General features: G+C 35.4%; 1 protein-coding gene across 15 annotated transcripts in view; it reads right to left on the bottom strand.

The window, feature by feature from the left end:
- The window catches only part of APC (APC regulator of WNT signaling pathway), a 124,811-nt gene that overhangs the window by 9,918 nt on the left and 96,136 nt on the right, over positions 1–18,757 (bottom strand). For 6 of the 15 annotated variants that reach the window (XM_016147102.2, XM_016147065.2, XM_016147083.2 and 3 more), the window contains 8 exons: positions 15,807–15,905; positions 12,997–13,375; positions 11,138–11,233; positions 9,825–9,878; positions 6,144–6,283; positions 5,479–5,556; positions 5,094–5,210; positions 152–366 (listed from right to left, as the gene is read on the bottom strand). In XM_016147102.2, the coding sequence (XP_016002588.2) occupies positions 152–366; positions 5,094–5,210; positions 5,479–5,556; positions 6,144–6,283; positions 9,825–9,878; positions 11,138–11,233; positions 12,997–13,375; positions 15,807–15,905 (1,178 nt within the window). The remainder of the gene's footprint in view (positions 1–151; positions 367–5,093; positions 5,211–5,478; positions 5,557–6,143; positions 6,284–9,824; positions 9,879–11,137; positions 11,234–12,996; positions 13,376–15,806; positions 15,906–18,757) is intronic. The other 9 variants (XM_036226196.1, XM_016147140.2, XM_036226197.1 and 6 more) reach the window with 3 other exon arrangements.

The raw sequence follows: 18,757 nt of genomic DNA on the forward strand, positions 1-18,757 counted from the left end.
ATGAACAAATTAGAAATTAATAGTTATCTTTTCACAATATAATTTGGCTTAGAACTTGCATAACTACACAAAACACTACTCACACATGGGTCTTTTTGAGGGAATGAATTATATACTAATTCATTTAAAAGTAATATAAAATTGTATTTACCTGTGGTCTTCATTTGTAGCTATCAAGCTGGACACATTCCGTAATATCCCACCTCCACTTTCAATAATGGCTAAAGTATTTGTCTGGCTCCGGTAAGTGAGAGTGCCAACCAAAAATGCAAGCGCACCATCTACAGCACATATATCAGCTTTATTCTCAGTGCAATGTGCTGACAAATTCCATAAGGCACTCAATACGCTTTTGAGGGTTGATTCCTATTAAGAAACAAATTATGTGTCATCTAATTAGAGTTTGAATTTGCCTTTTCTAACTTCTAGATTTACTTCTATGGAGTAAGTTATTTATTTTTTTTATCTCTTCTGCTGCTCAGCCCTCACTGGTATTCCTAAGGTATTAGGAATTCCTCATTTAGAAAAACTTTCATAAAATACTAAATGGAACTTAAGTCCATTTATGATATCCCCATAAAACAAGCAGAACAAAATATTAAACTAATGATCTTTATGAAATGTATTCTAGGTATTTACAGGGTACAGACATATCTTACAAGAGTTTACATTAGAATATGAAACAAAACAGATGTGCATTCTGAAAAGATAACATTTTCAAGGCAACAGAAATTACAAAAAACTGTCTATATGCTGATATGGAATGATATTTAAGAAGTATTATTCAATGAAAAGAGCAAGTTGTGAGCAGTATGTACAATATTTGGTTGTATAAAAAACACACATATATTTATATGCAGTTGATTCAAAAGTAAAAAGATAACTATTAAAAAGAAAGTGTAGTGGGAAAAACTCCAGTTCTTAAAATTCCCAAAGAAACAAAAGTAATTACAAAAACCAGAACTCCCTGGTATACAACATCACAGTAAACTGTCAAATTGTAATTGCCACAGAAATACTCTGCATATACAATTAAGGATGTCTGATCAAAACCTGCCATGATCCCGATGCCAGTCTTTCCTCAAACTACAAAGCGATCAAGGAATAAACATACATTAGAAGTTTACTCTGTGCCTATCACAATTAGAGAGAGATATTCCAGAGGATATTAACATAGCAAACCGATAACCTGCTTTGAAGGTACAAAGAATTTACTTGGGGAGGGAGATGCAAAACCATATATGAAACAAAGTACTCTAAAGGAAAGACTGTTACCACCTAAATTTAATCAAATAAATATTTCATGAAGGAGATCGGCTTTGTAGAAAATTGTGTTCTGAAAGAAAAGAAGAAAGTTGCTCCTGGATAGGGAAGTAGAATAAGGAAAGGCATGTAAATGGGAATCAGAAAGGGAGGACTGAAGAATAGAAAGAAGACGCAGCGATTCAAGTTCATGCTGGGGAACAGTGGGAGGAAGGGTCAGAGAGGTCAAAAAAGACCTTGAATGTCAGGGCAATCATTTTGGGCCTAACCCAATAAATAGGCACTGTATTTTCTTCATAAGGAAATTAAATGAACAAAACAATCCAAGGAACAGGTTCAGATACTATTTATGAGGAGGCAGGGAAGAAGTGCTTTCACCAATTTTAATTATATTGTAATTGACATCAAGGTGGGACATTCAAAGTATCCTGAGAACAGAATAACAGCGAGTTTAGAATGAGCTTTTAAACTGCAACTGGCCCAGAGAAAGAGGTGAAGGTACAAAAATAGAAGTTGCACCTTATGAGACATGCGGAAGGCCAAGGGTTTTGTTTTAAAGAAGCTTTATAGTTAGAATTAGAGAAAACAAGAAGTGATTAGGGGCTGAAGGTACAGATAGTAAAAACAAAGGGAGGATTTCAATAAGGTGTGTGATCAGAAAGTATCAAACATAGCTGTAGGCAGAAAATAAAAGCCCAAATTAATCTATAAATCTAGATTTTGCCAGAAAAAATATTAGGAGGGACCGAAGAAGGTAGACTGGTTAAGAAATGGAGCAAGTGGGTACTTTCGTCTGATTGTTTGAGCTGGGCCACTGGTCATTTCTGGCCTTCAGACTCAGACTGAAAAATTGGCCCTACTTGGATCTTGAGCCTGCCAGCATTCAGACTGGAACCACACATTGGCTTTCCTGGGTTCCCAGCTTGCCAAGTACAGATCTTAGGACTTGTCAAGCTTCCATAATTGTGTGAGCCATTTCCTTATAATAAATCAATCTCAATCTCTCTCTCACTTTCACTCTCCTTCCCTCTCCCTCTTTCTTTCTCCCCACACACATCCTATTGGTTCCGTTTCTCTGGAGAACTCTGGTTAACAGAAACTCTGTGTTGTAGGTATTACTGATATCTCCATTTTACAGATGGGGAAACACACTAAGAAGCTAAGTAATTTTCTGTGGTGGTTTAAAGGTATATCCAAAGATTCTCTCTCTGGCACTTCCCTCTCAAGAGGTAAAGCTTAATTCCTCTCCCCTTGAGTTTGGGCTGAACCTAGTGATTCATTTCTAATAAATAGTCTATGGTAGATGTGAATGGCTGTCTCTCAAGAATAAGTTATAAAAACACTACGGCTTCTATCTTGGGCTCTCTCTGTCTCTCTAAATCTTTTTGATTACTCGCTCAAAGGAAAGAAAAAAGAGAAATGGAGCGAGTAACTTCTTCAGGGTCCTGGTTGTTACAGGAAAAAGAAAAACTGCAAGAGTTAGAAAAAGCAAGATAATTTTTAAATTTTCAAAAAACTGGCTTCTTATAAATAAATGAAACATAAAAGGCTTTCTTCTCTATATTCATTAGAGAAGATACAAAAGACAAGAGTAAGGGAGTAATATCTTTGAGTGAACAGCAACACTTGGGGCACAGACTATAGGTGAAGGAAAGATTCTATTGTGTATAAGAGTAAGAGCCAGTTAAATTTGGTTAAAATAAAGAAATACATGGAGACTATGGAAGGTCTGATTCTCTTGGTCCGTAGTAAATGAAGTTGAGAAGGAAATGATGATGAATTAAAAAGAGAAAGAGAATGTCCATGACTATTGCAATGAAAATAGAAAAAGAGGGAGCAAATAAATTCTAATACTGCTAACTAGAAGCAGGCCAAAACCAGAATTGGGTATTAGACATTTCTGATATTTTTTTCCCAAGTTTGGACTTACATTTAAAATTTATATATGAATTTAGGGAAAAATGATCTTTAAAATACAACTCTTCTTTTATAAAAAGAGAGTATGTCTTTCCATTTATAATGGTGTTTTTATGTTCCCTATAAGATGTGTTTCTTAATCTAGCTTTCTTGGTTTGTAGCAATTAGTTTGTATGAAGATCTCTGAGGTCCTTGAAAGATAATAAAGTCATGAACTATTCAGCAGCAGTACGAATTCCTATAATACATAGGAAACCTTTCTGAAAATGTAGTTGATTAGATGAGGAATCATAGAGTGTGCACAGTGCTAATTTTTTTGTATAGCTTTATTGAGGTATGTGTATACTTATGAAACCATCACTCCAATCGAGACAACATTTATTTCATCCCTCTAAATTTCCTAGTAGCCCCTTGTAATCCATCCCCCCCCCCCACCAACTCCAGGCAACTACTTATCTGTTTCCTATCATTACAGATTACTGCATGTATCAACAGTTCATGTCTTTCATAGCTGAACAGTATTTCATTGTGGATACTCCACAATTTGTTTACCTATTTCCCTTGTTGATGGACATGCGAGTTCTTTCTTGTTTTTGGCTATCATATATAATACTGCTGTGAACATCTGTGTGTAAGTCTTTGGGTGAACATAAATCTTTGTTCCTCTTGAGTAAAAACTAGGAGTAAGTTAGGTTGTAAGGTAGGTGTATGTTTAACCTTAGACCATGGAGAAATGTTCTCCAAAGTGGTTATTCCATTTTACATTCCCACCAGCAGTGCGTGAGAATTCCAGCTGCTCAACATCCTTGACAACACTTGGTCAATCTTTTAAATTTTAACCAATGTAATATGTGTAATGGTATCTCATTGTGGTTTTAATTTATATTTCCATGATTACAAATGTTGGTGAGTATCTTTTCAAGTGCTTATTGGACATTCAAATACATTCTTTTCTGCAGCTTTAGTACAAGTGTTCTGTCAATTCAGTAGTATTTTAAAGGTATCTTTATGCAGACCCTAAGTATATTTCAATATTAACTTTATAATATGCTATTTAAATACATTTTTTTGTTTCTAATAATTTTTCAGTTGATTTTCTTAGGTTTTCCAGGTATAAAATAATATAATTTAGCAAAAATACATAAATGAACAAATGAAAAACCAAAACTTTTTGCATTCTCTGAAAAGGAAATTTTGAAGAAAAAAATATAGGCTGTGGGTCTAGGAGGACAGGTGGGGGGAAAGGAAGCTCAGATTAGCTAATATAAGAGTTGCTTAGTCCCTCTCAAATTTCAAGTATAATTAAAAAAAACAAAAACCAACAACAACAGGAAAACAGTTTCTAAAATGGATATCCCACCTGGAGATATTTGTTTTTATAAACAAATTCCTATTTGGGGATTCTCCACCTTTGAGTCTGATCCCCTCTTAATAAGATGACTATCAAAATTTGAGGACTTTGGGGGATTGAGATTTAAAGATGTAATGAGACTGAGATGTAACACTTAACACCAGCGATTCTTAACTGGGGGTGATTCTGTCCCTCCTCCCTTCTGGGGGACATTTGATAATATTTGGAGATATTTTTGACTGTCATGACTGAGGGGAGGGTTTACTGATAACTAGTGGACAAAGTCCAGGAATGCTGCTAACTAAACATCCCATAGGCACAGATCAGTCCCCCAAAACAAAGAATTATCTGGCCCAAGATGTCGACATTGCCGAGTCTGAGAAACCTTGACTTACACTAAGTCACCACACAATCTTTTCCATCTTAATACTTTGGAAGTTTGAAATAGTCTAGATTAAGGATTGGTGAGATAAACAAGTCAGAAATTAGGGGTGAGAGAGGGCAGCAAAAAAGCATCCAAAGGTAAAATCCATATTACAGTACTGAATGTTTTCAAAAGTACCTTTTTAACTTCCAAAGCACATTCCATCAATGCTTTCACACTTCCAACTTCACGCAATGTCTTTTTACTATTTACATCTGCTCGCCAAGACAAATTCCTCAAAACACTTGCAATTACCTGCAAATGAATCAATTTTAGAATAATCTGTGTATAAAATGATTTATAATAGTTGCTTTTTTGGTTTTTATGCTATAAAAGTTGAAATCTATTAATAAATGCTATTAGGTGACAAAAGGAATTCCTCCAATTATTTTCCTTTATTCTGGTATTAATGTAACCATAATTTAAATAGGATACTAAATACTGAGCCACAGCTTAAATGAATTTAAATAAGGATACTAACTCACTCATATCCTAGAAAAACACTTGAAATTATAAGTAGTACCTGCTGTAAGTCCTCACTTTCAGATTTTAGTTGGGCCACCAGTGCTCTCATGCAGCCTTTCATAGAGCAGAGCGTAGCCTGTAAAAGCAGATATGAACATGAACAGAGGGTCACTAACAAGGAAACCTGATGTTGAGCTTTACTTTTGACAACTAAACTTCAAATCTAATTTTAATGGTCTCATTTTAATTACAGCTAATATTCCACCCAATAAAAGATTTAGAATCGGATTACCTAAATGAAAGACAAATACCCTCTTAATCCTTTGCTATCTGTTCTTCTCTTGGCAAACTGGAAAAATAAAGTGAATAAATGATAAGTAATGATAAGCCAAGGGTTTTAAGGTAAGGTCTCTTTTTGGATGCAACCAATAAGTGTGTAACACTTTGCTGGTCATCAAGATTTTCAGATTTTTGATGTCATTCCTAGAAACAGTGTTTTAAATGCGATTACATAAATCCATACTGTGTTCCATCTTCTGCCTTTGTTTAGTCCTTAGATAACCAAATGAATAAGGATATAGAGTAGAGTGTGAACCACGAGTTTTTATTAGTTAGTGTTTAATGAGGAGAGTGACAGAAAGGAAAGCAGTAAAAAGCAGTTTGTATGAGCGTAAACTAACCCATACCTGAGCTGTCTTAAGAAATGGATCTTAGAAAACATACCTTGTTGGCTACATCTCCAAAAGTCAAGTTTGTCAAAGCCATTCCAGCATATCGTCTTAATGTAATACTGTAGTGGTCATTAGTAAGCCCATACATTTCACAGTCCACTTGCAATAATTCTGCAATGGCCTGCAGTCCCCCTAATTTAAAAAGGGCAAGAGGAAAAAGATAATAATCTAAAATAAAACAAACTAGTACCAAGTTTATAACTTAAGCATTAGGAAAAAAATCTCAAAGAATAAGAATCTATAATTTAAATGTTTTTAGAATTACAAATTACAACAATGTTATCAAAAACTTTTGTGTAATACACTTATAAAGTACAACTGACAATTAGTCCATTTTCTGCCAGTTACTCCACCCTCCACTCTTTGCTTTACTGGGTGAAATGAGCATTATACTGTTTATTGCACATATATTGTATCCTGTCAATGATGAAAACGGCTATTTTTTAATACTAGGTCTTCCTGAATGTAAGGAGAAAAAAGTAACTTATTTTTATTATAATGACTTTACAGACACTCTTCATTGTTGTACACAGTGCCCTAATTACTTTAATATTTTTTATCTGCCTAATAATTCTCCTTAGAAAGTGAAAAATCTAAATGAAATTGTACAAGAAGCAAAGCTTATTTTTCTCATGAAAAAGAATTATCTCTTCGATTTGTAAGCTCTATAAAACTACCTATTTATGTTTAAAAATCTTTTTTTTACTTTTATACTCGCACGTGTCAAATATCGACTATACTGGGATTTAGTATTTTCCCTTGATTCCCAGCACTGGGTATGCTCAGCAATGCCCACAGTGGTCAACACTAGGAAAGCAAGGAGGATAATGAAGAGAAAGGAAAGGGAAAGACATAAAGGAAGGGGTAGTAAAAACAAAACAAAACAAAACAAAAAGTGAAGCAGAATGGTGAGTGAACAAAAATAAAATGCATATGGAGGCTATTCAAAATATTACTCATCATCAACATTAATCATTGTGGAGATGGGAATATCATTTTGTCACAGAGAAGTGGCTTAGACAGAAAAAAGTAGGATGAATATAAACACAATACTTGGATACTGTAAGTCTAAACAGGTCATTAATCTGAGAGAGCCTGTACATTTAATATTTTTGCAAATAATCTAGAAGAGTCAGTATGTAGAGGAATCTGCAAATTTACAAAACAAAGTTCTATCTTGGGTCAAGAATTCCAGGCCTGAGATTTAACTATAGTAAGATTCACATAAATTTTTATGATTAACAGAAATAATGAATTTGAATGCGGATAAGTAAAAACTAATTTGGTTAAGGAAAGTCCAAACCATATTTAGGAAGACTTTCCTAGAATCTTCCCATAATGATGGAAAAATATATAGTAGTGACTAAAATAGTCACTTTCTTTATGGTTAGAGCCAAGACAGACACTGAACAACTAATTAAAGTGTGTTGGATTGTGGAGAAGTATAGGGCAAGATATCAGTTGGACTTGACCTAGACTGGAAGGATCAAGAAAAAGGCTGAGGAAATAATGTCTAAGTTGATACTTAAATGATGAAAGAGTAGCTAAAAAGGGTGTGACAGGAACGATGAAGCATTTCAGGTAGATCAAACAGCATGTGCAAGAGTCTGGGCCTGAAACACATAGCAACAAGGAAAGAGTTACAAAATGAAGCTACAAAAATGGGTAGAGGTCAGATCACCCAAGACTTTATGTGCCACGCTAAGGGCTTTAGGCAGGGGAAGAAATAATTATATAGATGTTCTAAATAGATTCCTATGGTTGCAGGGTACAGAATGGATTATGACTAGAAGCTGGGAGACAAGTAAGACAAAGTGCTGCAGAATATGAGAGGTGATGGTCGCTTGGACTGGGAATGAAAAGAAGAGCAGTGATTTGATTTAAGAAGCAGAATTAAAGCACTTAGTTACTATATGTAGGAGATAAGAATGTGGTCATAGAAGTCATCCAAGATTCTGGCTTGAGCACCTGGGTTGATGGAATGTCATTTTCTGAAAAAAGGAACCCTGGAGAAATAAGGGATTAGGATGGAGGAGATAAAAAATTCAGTTAGTGGCAGTTGAGTTAGAAATGTCTAAAAAATGATGTTAAGTGAAGATGTCAGATGAACAATTTGATAATGTATCTAAAATTCGGGAGCAAGAACTTGTATTAAGATGTAAATTTGAAAAACATTGTAACTGAAGCCATGGAGTGGAGGATACTGCCTAGGGAGACAGGAAGAGAGCCTAGGACAGAGCTTCGAGGAATTCCATCATTTAATACTTGGACAAAGGAGGAGCCAGTAAAAGAACTGAGAGTTTGGACCAAAGACACTGACCTGGGGGTGGGGTGGGGTGGTCATTATAGACCTAAAGACAGTGGCCCTATGTACTGATGACATCAGCGAAACGTTAAGCATCTATGCTTTGTGCCTCCCTAAAATCCTGCCTGATGTAGCAATAGCTATGATAAAGATCCCAAGAAGGCACTAAATAAGCAGAATTTAATACTCTTGTATGAAAAAAAAACTAAAAATCTTAGGATTTGATTCTGAAAACAAAAAGTAAAGAGAGATATGACCAACAAAATCATAAATAACATGGCTAATAAAAAAGAACACTCAATAGAATTTAGGATATCAGATAAAAGAGAGAATCCTTTGTTTTCAGGCAAATAAAAAATATGATGTAAATTCATGACAGAGTAAAAAATAGGTTTCCCTGAGAAAAATTAGGATGTTTCAAGGTAATGCAAAGATGATGAGAATGTCCTTCCATATTTTTCTTGGTGCCTGTTAGAAAATAGTGGTCCATATGGACCAAATACTGTCTAATATGGTATTCCATAACCTTATAGATAATAGAGGACCAACGGCTTCAGGTAACATTCAACAGATCCTAATTCAAAAAAGTAATAGAAAGATGGCACTTTAATAAAGTATATACATAGACACATGTGTATCTATTTGTACATATATATACACATTTATTTTTCTTACTTTGTTTAGATATTCACCATTAGCATGGAATGCCTTATTCTAAAATAAATATTAGGGGCCCAACATCAATATTCTGTACACTGATGTTTAACAAAATTTCCTGATCTGAATCACTTGGGCCACTTATTAAATATGGTTCCCAGGTACCCCCTCTGCAGATTCTGTTTTACTATGTCTGCTTGCTACAGGGCCAGAGAACCTACAGGTTTGACAGGTGCCACTGGTCTTCATTACACTCTGGTTTCAGAAACAGCAACGGAAATAAACCATGAGTCCCTTGAAAGTCAGGACTATGTCCTAATCTTTTTTATATCTAGTACTAGCAAAGTTTCTGGGACAGACCTAATAATTAATAAATATATAGATCCCTAATGTTATAGCTAAAAACTTACAGTACTAATATGTGCAAACTTACATGACCATGATAGCTGTAGAATCTTGTATGGACAAATGACAGTCCCAGTTGACTGGGCTTAGGAATTTCCCTTCACCTACTTGGGACTTTTTTTTCTCTTCATCCCTCACAGGCAGTTAGGTATTTTGTGCTATCTTACTCTGTTTCTCCACAATCCATAAACTTTGATCATTCTTTTGTTCCAGTGCAAATTTGGAGGCTAGGAATGAGAAGAAGGTAATCCCCTGTGGCTATGTCCCCAGCAGTCACACCCCCAGAGGCCCCATCCTGCTCCTCACCTGAAAGCCCCTGCCCTAGCTCCTGTGATGAAATGCCCCGGGTAGCCTTCCTACCTGAAGAAGGAAGAGGAACAAATACTGAGTCTACGTTTTACTTTGAAATTCAGATGATTAATGTGTCAGTCCTAGTCTACAGTCCATTGGAACATAGGGACATTTATATAAAAAAAAAATCTTTATGTTAGCTGAAAATTGGATTAATTTTCCTGTTTATTCGTTATTTTTATCTCTTTCCCATTATTATTTGCATTAAAAAAAACTCACCCAAACATAAAATTTTCCCAAATGCTGAAATTATACTGAGGAGGGAGAATCCATAAGATTATACTCAGTTCCACAGGAGGCTGAGGGAGGTGGCTGGGGAAGGAATGAGAATCAGGTGGGCCAATTGCAAGGGCCTGTGGGAAGAGAAGCATGGCTGGAGGCCAGGCCTAAATCACAAGTACACAGCCTCCTGAAGTTATGACTGAAGGAGACAACACTCATTTTGGCTATTCGGGTTCTCTGTTTAAGAGTCTCATGAGTTTGCCACTTTTAAGATAAATGATGAATGACAGTGATGAGGGTGACAGGAATACAAAGTGGGGGCTGGAATGCAATGTAACATAAACAGCACAAAAAGCCAGGGCACAGCTACACTAAGACAGGAACTCAGTGTACAAGTCTTGCTGTGGCATGACTAGAGTTCCAGTTCACATGGGAATGTTTGGCATGATGCAATTTATAAATGCCACATGTGCGAAATGAACCTAGATATCAAAGAAAAACCATTACATGAAAATGCAGGCTGTATAAAGATTACAATGTGTGGTAACACATAGCTAAAAGAATAATCCTTCCAAAATTAATGGAATGTTTCTTACTTAAATTAGAGCATTATGCTTTTCCATAGTAACCAGTTTCAAAAATACCATGCTGCTTATCATGAAAATCCAGTAAAGTACTGATAATCACAAAGATAAATGAAGCGACTGAGTTCAAGAATAATGAAGTAGCTCCACATTTCAAAATAATCGAAATTACCCTCTCTGTTAACTGTCATACTGGGTCTACCTTGGCAACATGGGCAAGGAGTGGCCCATCTAGCAATTTTTCCAATCTATGACTAAGGTTTTGAAAATCAAGTTAGTTGACAACAGGGTAACAGTTTCTGTTACTTAGAACTTTTTCTCCTCTGGAAACCAGAGTATGATCATTTGCTATAAACAAGGAGGAAGCAGCTGGTAATAGAAGTTAGTGGCCTTATATTTTATTTCAACAATGATGAAACCTTTAATATTCTTCTATGGCATTAAGAAACATTTTTGTCTCACCAAGTTCATTCATTGCATGTCTATGCTCTTCATCAAATGAAAGTTTCATTAGAACACACACAGCAGGACAGATCTGATGTTCGACAGGAGCTGGCACTGAAAAATAACATTGACATAAACCATAATGCTTTGTTTTCTCAAAAGCAATGATGTTTATTATACATAAAAAACCATGCAGGGCTCACTAACAAATCCCTAATGCATTGTCTAGTGTATCGACAAGTATTTGCTGGATAAATGAATAAATACTATAAACATGGAAATGAAAATATGAGTAAAGGGCTTTTCTTGGCTCCATAAAAATGTTTACCACTCATCTACCCTTGACCAAGTCTGTCAGAATAAGTCCCTTACTGATATATGCTATAACTCAACTAATTTAAAATTACATTTACTATATGAAATAAAACATTTTGATATAAAACTGTTTAATTTATAATTTCTATTTAAACTACTGTCATGAGTGTAGCAGAGAAATCTAGTGCAAACCTAGCAGAGAAAGTGTACTATATTGACAGATATTAAATAGTAAACGAAATTTTAAGAAAAGATGTGCGAGAAAATGTACCTCCATATTTAATATTATGCATAAGGTTTCAAATCTCATGATGTGAAATAAAATTTAAAAAGCATGTCTATTTTTCTGAAGTAATATTAATTTATTCTATTTAACTTTTTTGAGAATAGGTTATCAAGAGCACAAAATGCTAGTAATTACATAATTGTGAGTAGCCAAAGAAAACAATCTAGAAAGACAATGTTCTCCCAGTAAAGTGTCTTATTATTCTCTTCATTCCTAGGAAAACAGATATAAAAAACGATTTCTTCTGTTTTCTTATTCCTGAAGTTTTTTAGACTTTAAATAAATCCACCTTTATACCCAAGTTTAAAAAATTCTGCTAAAACTTCATAGATCATGTTCTCTCCATCGCTCCCTCCTGCTTCCCAAATCAATAGGTTGAAGCAATAGTCCTTTGTTCTCTCTCTCTCTCTCTCTGTGGTGCGTGGGTGTGTGTGTATGTGTGTTGTCTTACCAGGTGAAAGGAAGGTCTTACCTTACATAATTACTGTTTCTGGTTCTTGCTATAGAAATAAAGTAAATTATTTGCCCAAGGATCCCAACTCTCATGTCCCTTGCTCCTGAGAGAGATGCTGATGGCCAAGAGGGTCTCTCCCTGAGCAAAGAGCTGGGTGCCTGATCACCCCCAGCAATAGGGGCCCATCGCCTAGAGAAGGATGGTGCAGTAGGAAGAACACTGGGCTGAGAGTCAGAAGATCTGGCCTCTGATCTGCCTCCACCACTTAATAGCTGTGAGGTCACAGGCAAGTCTTTTAGACTTTCTGAGTCTCAGTTTCTTCATCTGTAAAATGGAGATAATAATATCTTCCCTTCCTACTTCATAAGGTTATTGTGAGGATCATCACGTAACAACAGACAAAACATAGCTCTGTATCCGCTGAGTTGAGTGATATGCAAATGTAAAAGATTATGGCTTGGTCACTGATAGCTCAAGGAACTTATGTGAAGTCACTTTCCTCAACTTCATCTATAAAATGAAAGAAATGGGCAACATAATTGCTCAAGTTCTTTCTAGATCTTCTATACTATGAGTCTACAAAGTTCTCTTGATTTCTTTTTCTTTTTTGGCTGCAAAGTAGTGCCTATAACATTTTCCTTTGCTATATTTTTCTAGGGAAATGTAGACTTAAGCTTTAAACTACGTTAGCAGTGTAGATGGCTAATGTGCATTTTCCCTTCCTATCTATAAAGATAACATACTAACTAAATAAGTTTTCCTTTTAAAAACTTTTACATTCGTTCATAACATGCACTATGATGTACACTACAGGGAACATACTTGGGTTTTTGTCCTGGTCCATGCCTTGTTCGTGGGCTTCCTGCCACTCCCAACAGGTTTCACAGTAAGCTCGTATCTGTTCCAAAAGATGAAGGACTCGGATTTCACGCCTGCCTCTCTTGTCATCAGGCTGTGAGTGAATGATGTTGTGGAGTGCTGCACTGGCCCTGGCCCGAGCCTCTTTACTGCCCCGGGAATTTCCCAACAACACAGAGTCTTTGTCATTGCCATGTAAAAGCTGGATGAGGAGAGGAAGACATCCAGACTGTCGCATGGATATACAGCTGTCTTGGGAGCTAGACATAGCTAGCAAAGTTCGCGACATATCATCCTTATCATGAGTACCAAGCATTGACAACAATGAATACACCATTTCCACCTGTGGGCCAAATGAGTTTAGAAACAAAATTATGACTTTAATATCTAAATGCCAAACCAATGAAGTGATAAATGGGATATTTATTGTAACTCATTAAAAAAAAAACCAAAAATAAAAAATCCTTTCCAGGATGAAGTAATGAACATTAGTTCAAAATCTATATAATCATCATCAATTTATTTATATGAGTAAATAATACTAGTGGTAGTATACAGTGTTGAGAGAGAAATGTTCTTACATACTTAAATTGCTGTTTGGATCAGTTGGTGATAATCCATTGATTATAAGTGAATGGAAATCAACAAATTTCACACACATACACAGAGGAATGTAGTCTAAATTCTTTGCATAATTACAAATTTTCTTTTAATCTATGACTATAATTAATAGAAAACATTTTTCAACAATCATTATTTACTAAGTACTAGTTCCTAGCAATCACTAACCCTCATCAATTATAATAATACTGTTAAAATTATAAAATTTCTCCCTTATACATGTAAAAAATATTGTCATAAAAAGAAGAATGCCATGATCACATAGGAAGTATAAAGCCAGGATTCTAATTCAATTCTTTTAAAGCAATTGTTAAGCAATAATTACTCTCTGAAAATAAAGTCTAAGGATTTACTTAAAAGCAGATTAGAAACATAAAACAGTACCCTGTTCTAGACTGTAATCAGCCTCATTTAAAAACTCAAGATTATTCCATCAAAGCAGGGGCTATTCTATAAAGAATGTGTCATGTCTATAAATCAGTGGTTTTTAATCAGGGGGCAGTGTTAACTCCTGCTCCACACCTTTGGCAGTGCCTTCAAGATCTTTCTGGTAAGTCACAACTGTGGGAGCAAGTGCTATGGGTATTTATCTGATGGGCACAGCCACAAGTGCTTAGGCTGAGAAACTCTGCTCTAAATGTGTAAACACACATCACTGTTAGATTTAAAAGTTTTAGGAAGGCAGTATAGAATTGTGGATAAATGGGCTTTCAAATTCTGGCTCCACCACTTACGAGCAAGCTGTGTGGCGCTACCAAGTTATTTAATAAGATTTCTCTGAGCCTGTTCTTTCAGTTATAAAATGAAGGGATTTACCTAATAGGGTTCTCTCTATGAAGATTAAATAATATATTTGCAGGGTAGTAGCTGGATTAAAAAATGTAGTAAGGTCTTATGCATAAATCACTTCAAAGGGAACAGGTATTCTAGCTGCCAGTTTTCACACAATAGCAATGTTGAATGTTATTCTTGTTAGTAAAAATTATGTATTGATGTTGGATAGATCTGGGGTTGAATTTTAGTTTAATTACATAAGAGCCACCTGACTCTTTTTTTGTATCAGTTTTCTCACTTGAAAAAATAAGGAACAAGGAGGGTTTGGTTTTTGAGAAGATCAGAGATTATATACATAAACTCCTAGCACAGTTACTGGAATACCAGAGGTTCTAAGTAGTAGCTATTGTGAGGTATTAAAAGGCTTAAATCCCATATTAAAATCTCATGGATTACTCTAAAATTCATTTCCTAAATCAACATTAGTTATCCCAGTAATTCTTTTCCTAAGAACCATATTATTAAAGAAAGAGTATATAGAGTATACTGTGAAAACAATTAATGGAATTCTTTAGATTTAACAGAAAATATACTGTTTAGTAATATTAGAATTTCATCTTTTCCAACATAATATTAAAGTCTCTGCCTTTCAAACAGTAATAAAACAATTGTTTTCTTTTCAAATATACTATTCTCAAGTCCTAAAATATTTGCTAACATCTGAGAGACCCTAAGAAAGCTGATTTATCAGCAATGGATAACATTCAATTACAATAATATTTCCATCTATTTAAATATTTATTAAACACTTGTTATGTGCAGGCTCTGTGTTAGATGCAACAAAACATACATAAAAAACGGTCCATGTTCTCCAAAAAAGTTTCATGTGAACTGTAGTGATTTGAAGAAGGCAGACAGACTGCATGGGAGAGTAAGAGGACCCTGAGAATCAGAAAATGTTTTGTAAACAAGTAAAGTCTGAGAGAAGTTCTAAAGGCTGGCTAGGGTTTTGATACTCATTTTGCAGTGGGGTAGAAAGTGGAGGTGTGTGCCACTGCAGGTAAGGTATGGAGGCAGAAAAGTCATGGGGAGTACTCAGGAAGCAGCAAGTAAGCCAGGGTGGCTGGAGCTTAGGATACCTGCTGAAAAGTGGATAATAAGCTGAAAAAAAAACCTAGTTAATTTGGGACCTTTTACAATTCTCATTTTTCCTTTGCACTTCTCTGTATAAAAAATGTCGCTTCTTTCAGAGACTGTGATGATGGAATCAAAATTCTCCACTAGTTAAATTTAAAAGATGAAGAATGTTTTCAGCAACATATCTAGCAAATACTAGAAAAGTACTTGTGATTTTAGTGACCAGGTTTATAATCTGTTACCTTGGTTCCCAGATGACTTGTCAGCCTTCGAGGTGCAGAGTGTGTGCTACTAGAACTCAAAACACTGGCTGTTTCATGATCCATACGTGCAGTGGAACCCTAGAAATTATATGAATTATAGATAGTGTAACTTAGAGTATAGATAAATATAGCTAAATTCATGTTAAGGCACTCTTTCAGATAAATAGTTAAATATACCATTAAAAGTGTGAACATTTTAACCTGCTCAAAATGAACTTAAGTACATTTTAGAGAAAAACTGAAGAAAATGAGATTCGTTGCAAAAGACAGTTAAACTACAGCATGGAAGTAAGCAAACACTGAAAGTCTAAGTGATATTTTTTCATAGGTCCAAAGACATGCAAGCACATCCAGTTCAATAAAAATTTAACTGAAAACTCCAGAGAGGACTGTTTGAAACTTGTATTGGTGAAAGACAAAAAAATAAAAAATTGCAGTGTGGTATGATAAACACTACAGTAGAAGAATATATAAAATACTGAAGAACGCAGGAATAAACAGCTAGTTGCTTAGGAACTATTAAAGGAGGCATAAAATAAGTAACATTTAATATAGGCTTTGAATTTGGAGTAGGAGAGTGATGGAAGAACCTGTGAAAAGGAATAAATATGGAGAGCATGGAGTGTTCCAGTTTAATTTGGATAGAAAAACAAGGTGTATAGTGGGAGATAAAGGTTAGAATAAATTATCAAATATCTCATGTGTCATTTTAAAGATGTTGCTTTCAAGCTGTGGATATTGCAGGGCCACTAGACTTTACGCAAGAGAATGGCACAAGAATTATGCCTTAAAAAGTATGAAGACAGAATGGAAAGATCACAAGTAGGAAATCAGGAACAAGGTATTTTCAATAGTTGGGCAGTTCTGAGAGCACAATGTAAGGATTAATAATGAAATGGGGATGCCCTATATTTAGGGGATAAAATTAATTGGCTTGCTAACTGATTGGATGTGAATAGGATATGCCGGGAGTCAAGGACAACTTGAAGTGCTGAACTTGGATACATGAGTAGGTAATGATGCCATTAATGGATACAGGAAACTCAGGAAGAGATAATGCTTTCAGTGGGGGAACTGAGCTCACTTCTGAATATACTGATATCCAGTAAGAATGCTTAATGGGCATCTGAAAACATAAGATGCAACTCTGGACAGGAGTACGGGCTGTAGATAAATATCTGGGACCTATCAAATGCAGTCCATAGCTAAAGCCATCCCTTAATGATTAGGAATAGTTATAAAACTAGAATTCAATTAGAAAGCAATATTGGCAAGTATTCTGTTGTTCTCAACCTTTCAAAAGGAAAAGCTAGAACATAAGCTATTTGAGGGCAAAAAGTTCATTCTGTTCACTGCTGTATTCCTACTATCATGAGTAGTCCTAAGCTCATATAGTAGGTATCCACAAAATATTTGTTGAATTACAAATAAATGTGGAACTAGTAGCAAAATTCATAAGGACAGGGGATACCATTGCTGGTTCTAATCATCTTTCAGGTATAGATGCTTTGTCTAATTGCAGAAGGGGGTTTAACAAAGAGAAAACCATGATGGGAACAATAGGTTTTGAGGATTGGGAGTTGGTATCTTCTACTCTGGAGGATAAAAAGGGTTGGAATGAGTCATTACCTCTGAATGTACCCCATTTCTCTAACTTCTGGAATCAACAGACCTTGTAATTTCCTTTTGTGCATAAAGCTCACTTTTGATGATACATTAAAACTTCCTTGTTAGCCAGCAATCTTAACAGTTCATCTGCTAACTTCTACTGGTAGACAACATAGAAGATTGTTAACAAGCATTCCTAAGCGATTAGTCAGCATTCTAATTGTATATAACTACTCATACAGAGATGTCTAAATTTGTCATTAAAAATCTTTGAATAGGTTATACTATAAAGCTCATTTTTAAAAGAGCTGCTTAGAACTTTCATAGACGTCACATTATAGGCCAAGGTTAGGTTTTTCTGACCATCTTACAAAAGCATATTTTAGACCATTATTTACAATAACATTTTTAAGAAAAATTTACATTTATAAATAAAATTACATATATAAATAAAATATATAAAAACTTGCAAAAAATTTCTAAATAGTAAATGTAAAATTCATTAAACTGTATACTTAAAATGGGTACATTTTATTCTATGTTACTCTTTCCTCAATGAAGTTGATTTTAAGAAGTAGAAACTGGAAAGGTCTTTTTGTCTCCCTACATAAAAGCACGAAGACCCACTTTTTCACACCTACATAGGGGAAATCTAGAGTTGGAGTAAGAATACTAATACAGAGTCCCAGAGTGGCTACCCTTTCCAGTCTCTGCTCCCTTTGTGAGTCTGGATGCTTTATGTTGATTAGTTCTCTAGGGATACTTCTCAATTTGGAGCAGCTAGTTAGTACTCCTCAGGACAGGGAGAGGAGGCAGCAGAGAAAAGACTCATCCTGTATCTCTTTCCACTGCACCAGCTGCTGAGTGCTTTTATAATGGTCATTCAATTCACATGCAACCACACAACAAATATTTATTGAGCTTCTGCTACTTTCTAGGTATAGTGCTGTCACTGAAGACAGTCCTACCCTCACTGCATGTAGAGCCTAGATGGGGAGGTCAACAGGCAAATACAGAGTGTTAAGTGCTTTCGACAGAGGCTATGGGATCACATGGGAAGGGCATGTACTCAGTCTTGGGAGTATAGGGAGGGCTTCCCAGAAAAAGTGCTACTGACTTTGAACTTGAGCTATGAGGAGGAGTTTAGCCAATAAAAAGAAGGAGATAGATTAGTCACAGGGTAATCCAGATGAAACATAGGTCAGAAAAAATCTTTGTGTATAGGGGAGAGATAAAGAGCTGATTCAAGTTGCTATAAAGAGGATAGATTGAGGGACTAAGACTTGGGGTAAAGAGAATGGTCAGGGGGCTTTAATTTAAAT

The sequence above is a fragment of the Rousettus aegyptiacus genome, unplaced genomic scaffold (genome assembly GCF_014176215.1).
Source record: "Rousettus aegyptiacus isolate mRouAeg1 unplaced genomic scaffold, mRouAeg1.p scaffold_m13_p_8, whole genome shotgun sequence".
Lineage (NCBI taxonomy): Eukaryota > Metazoa > Chordata > Mammalia > Chiroptera > Pteropodidae > Rousettus > Rousettus aegyptiacus.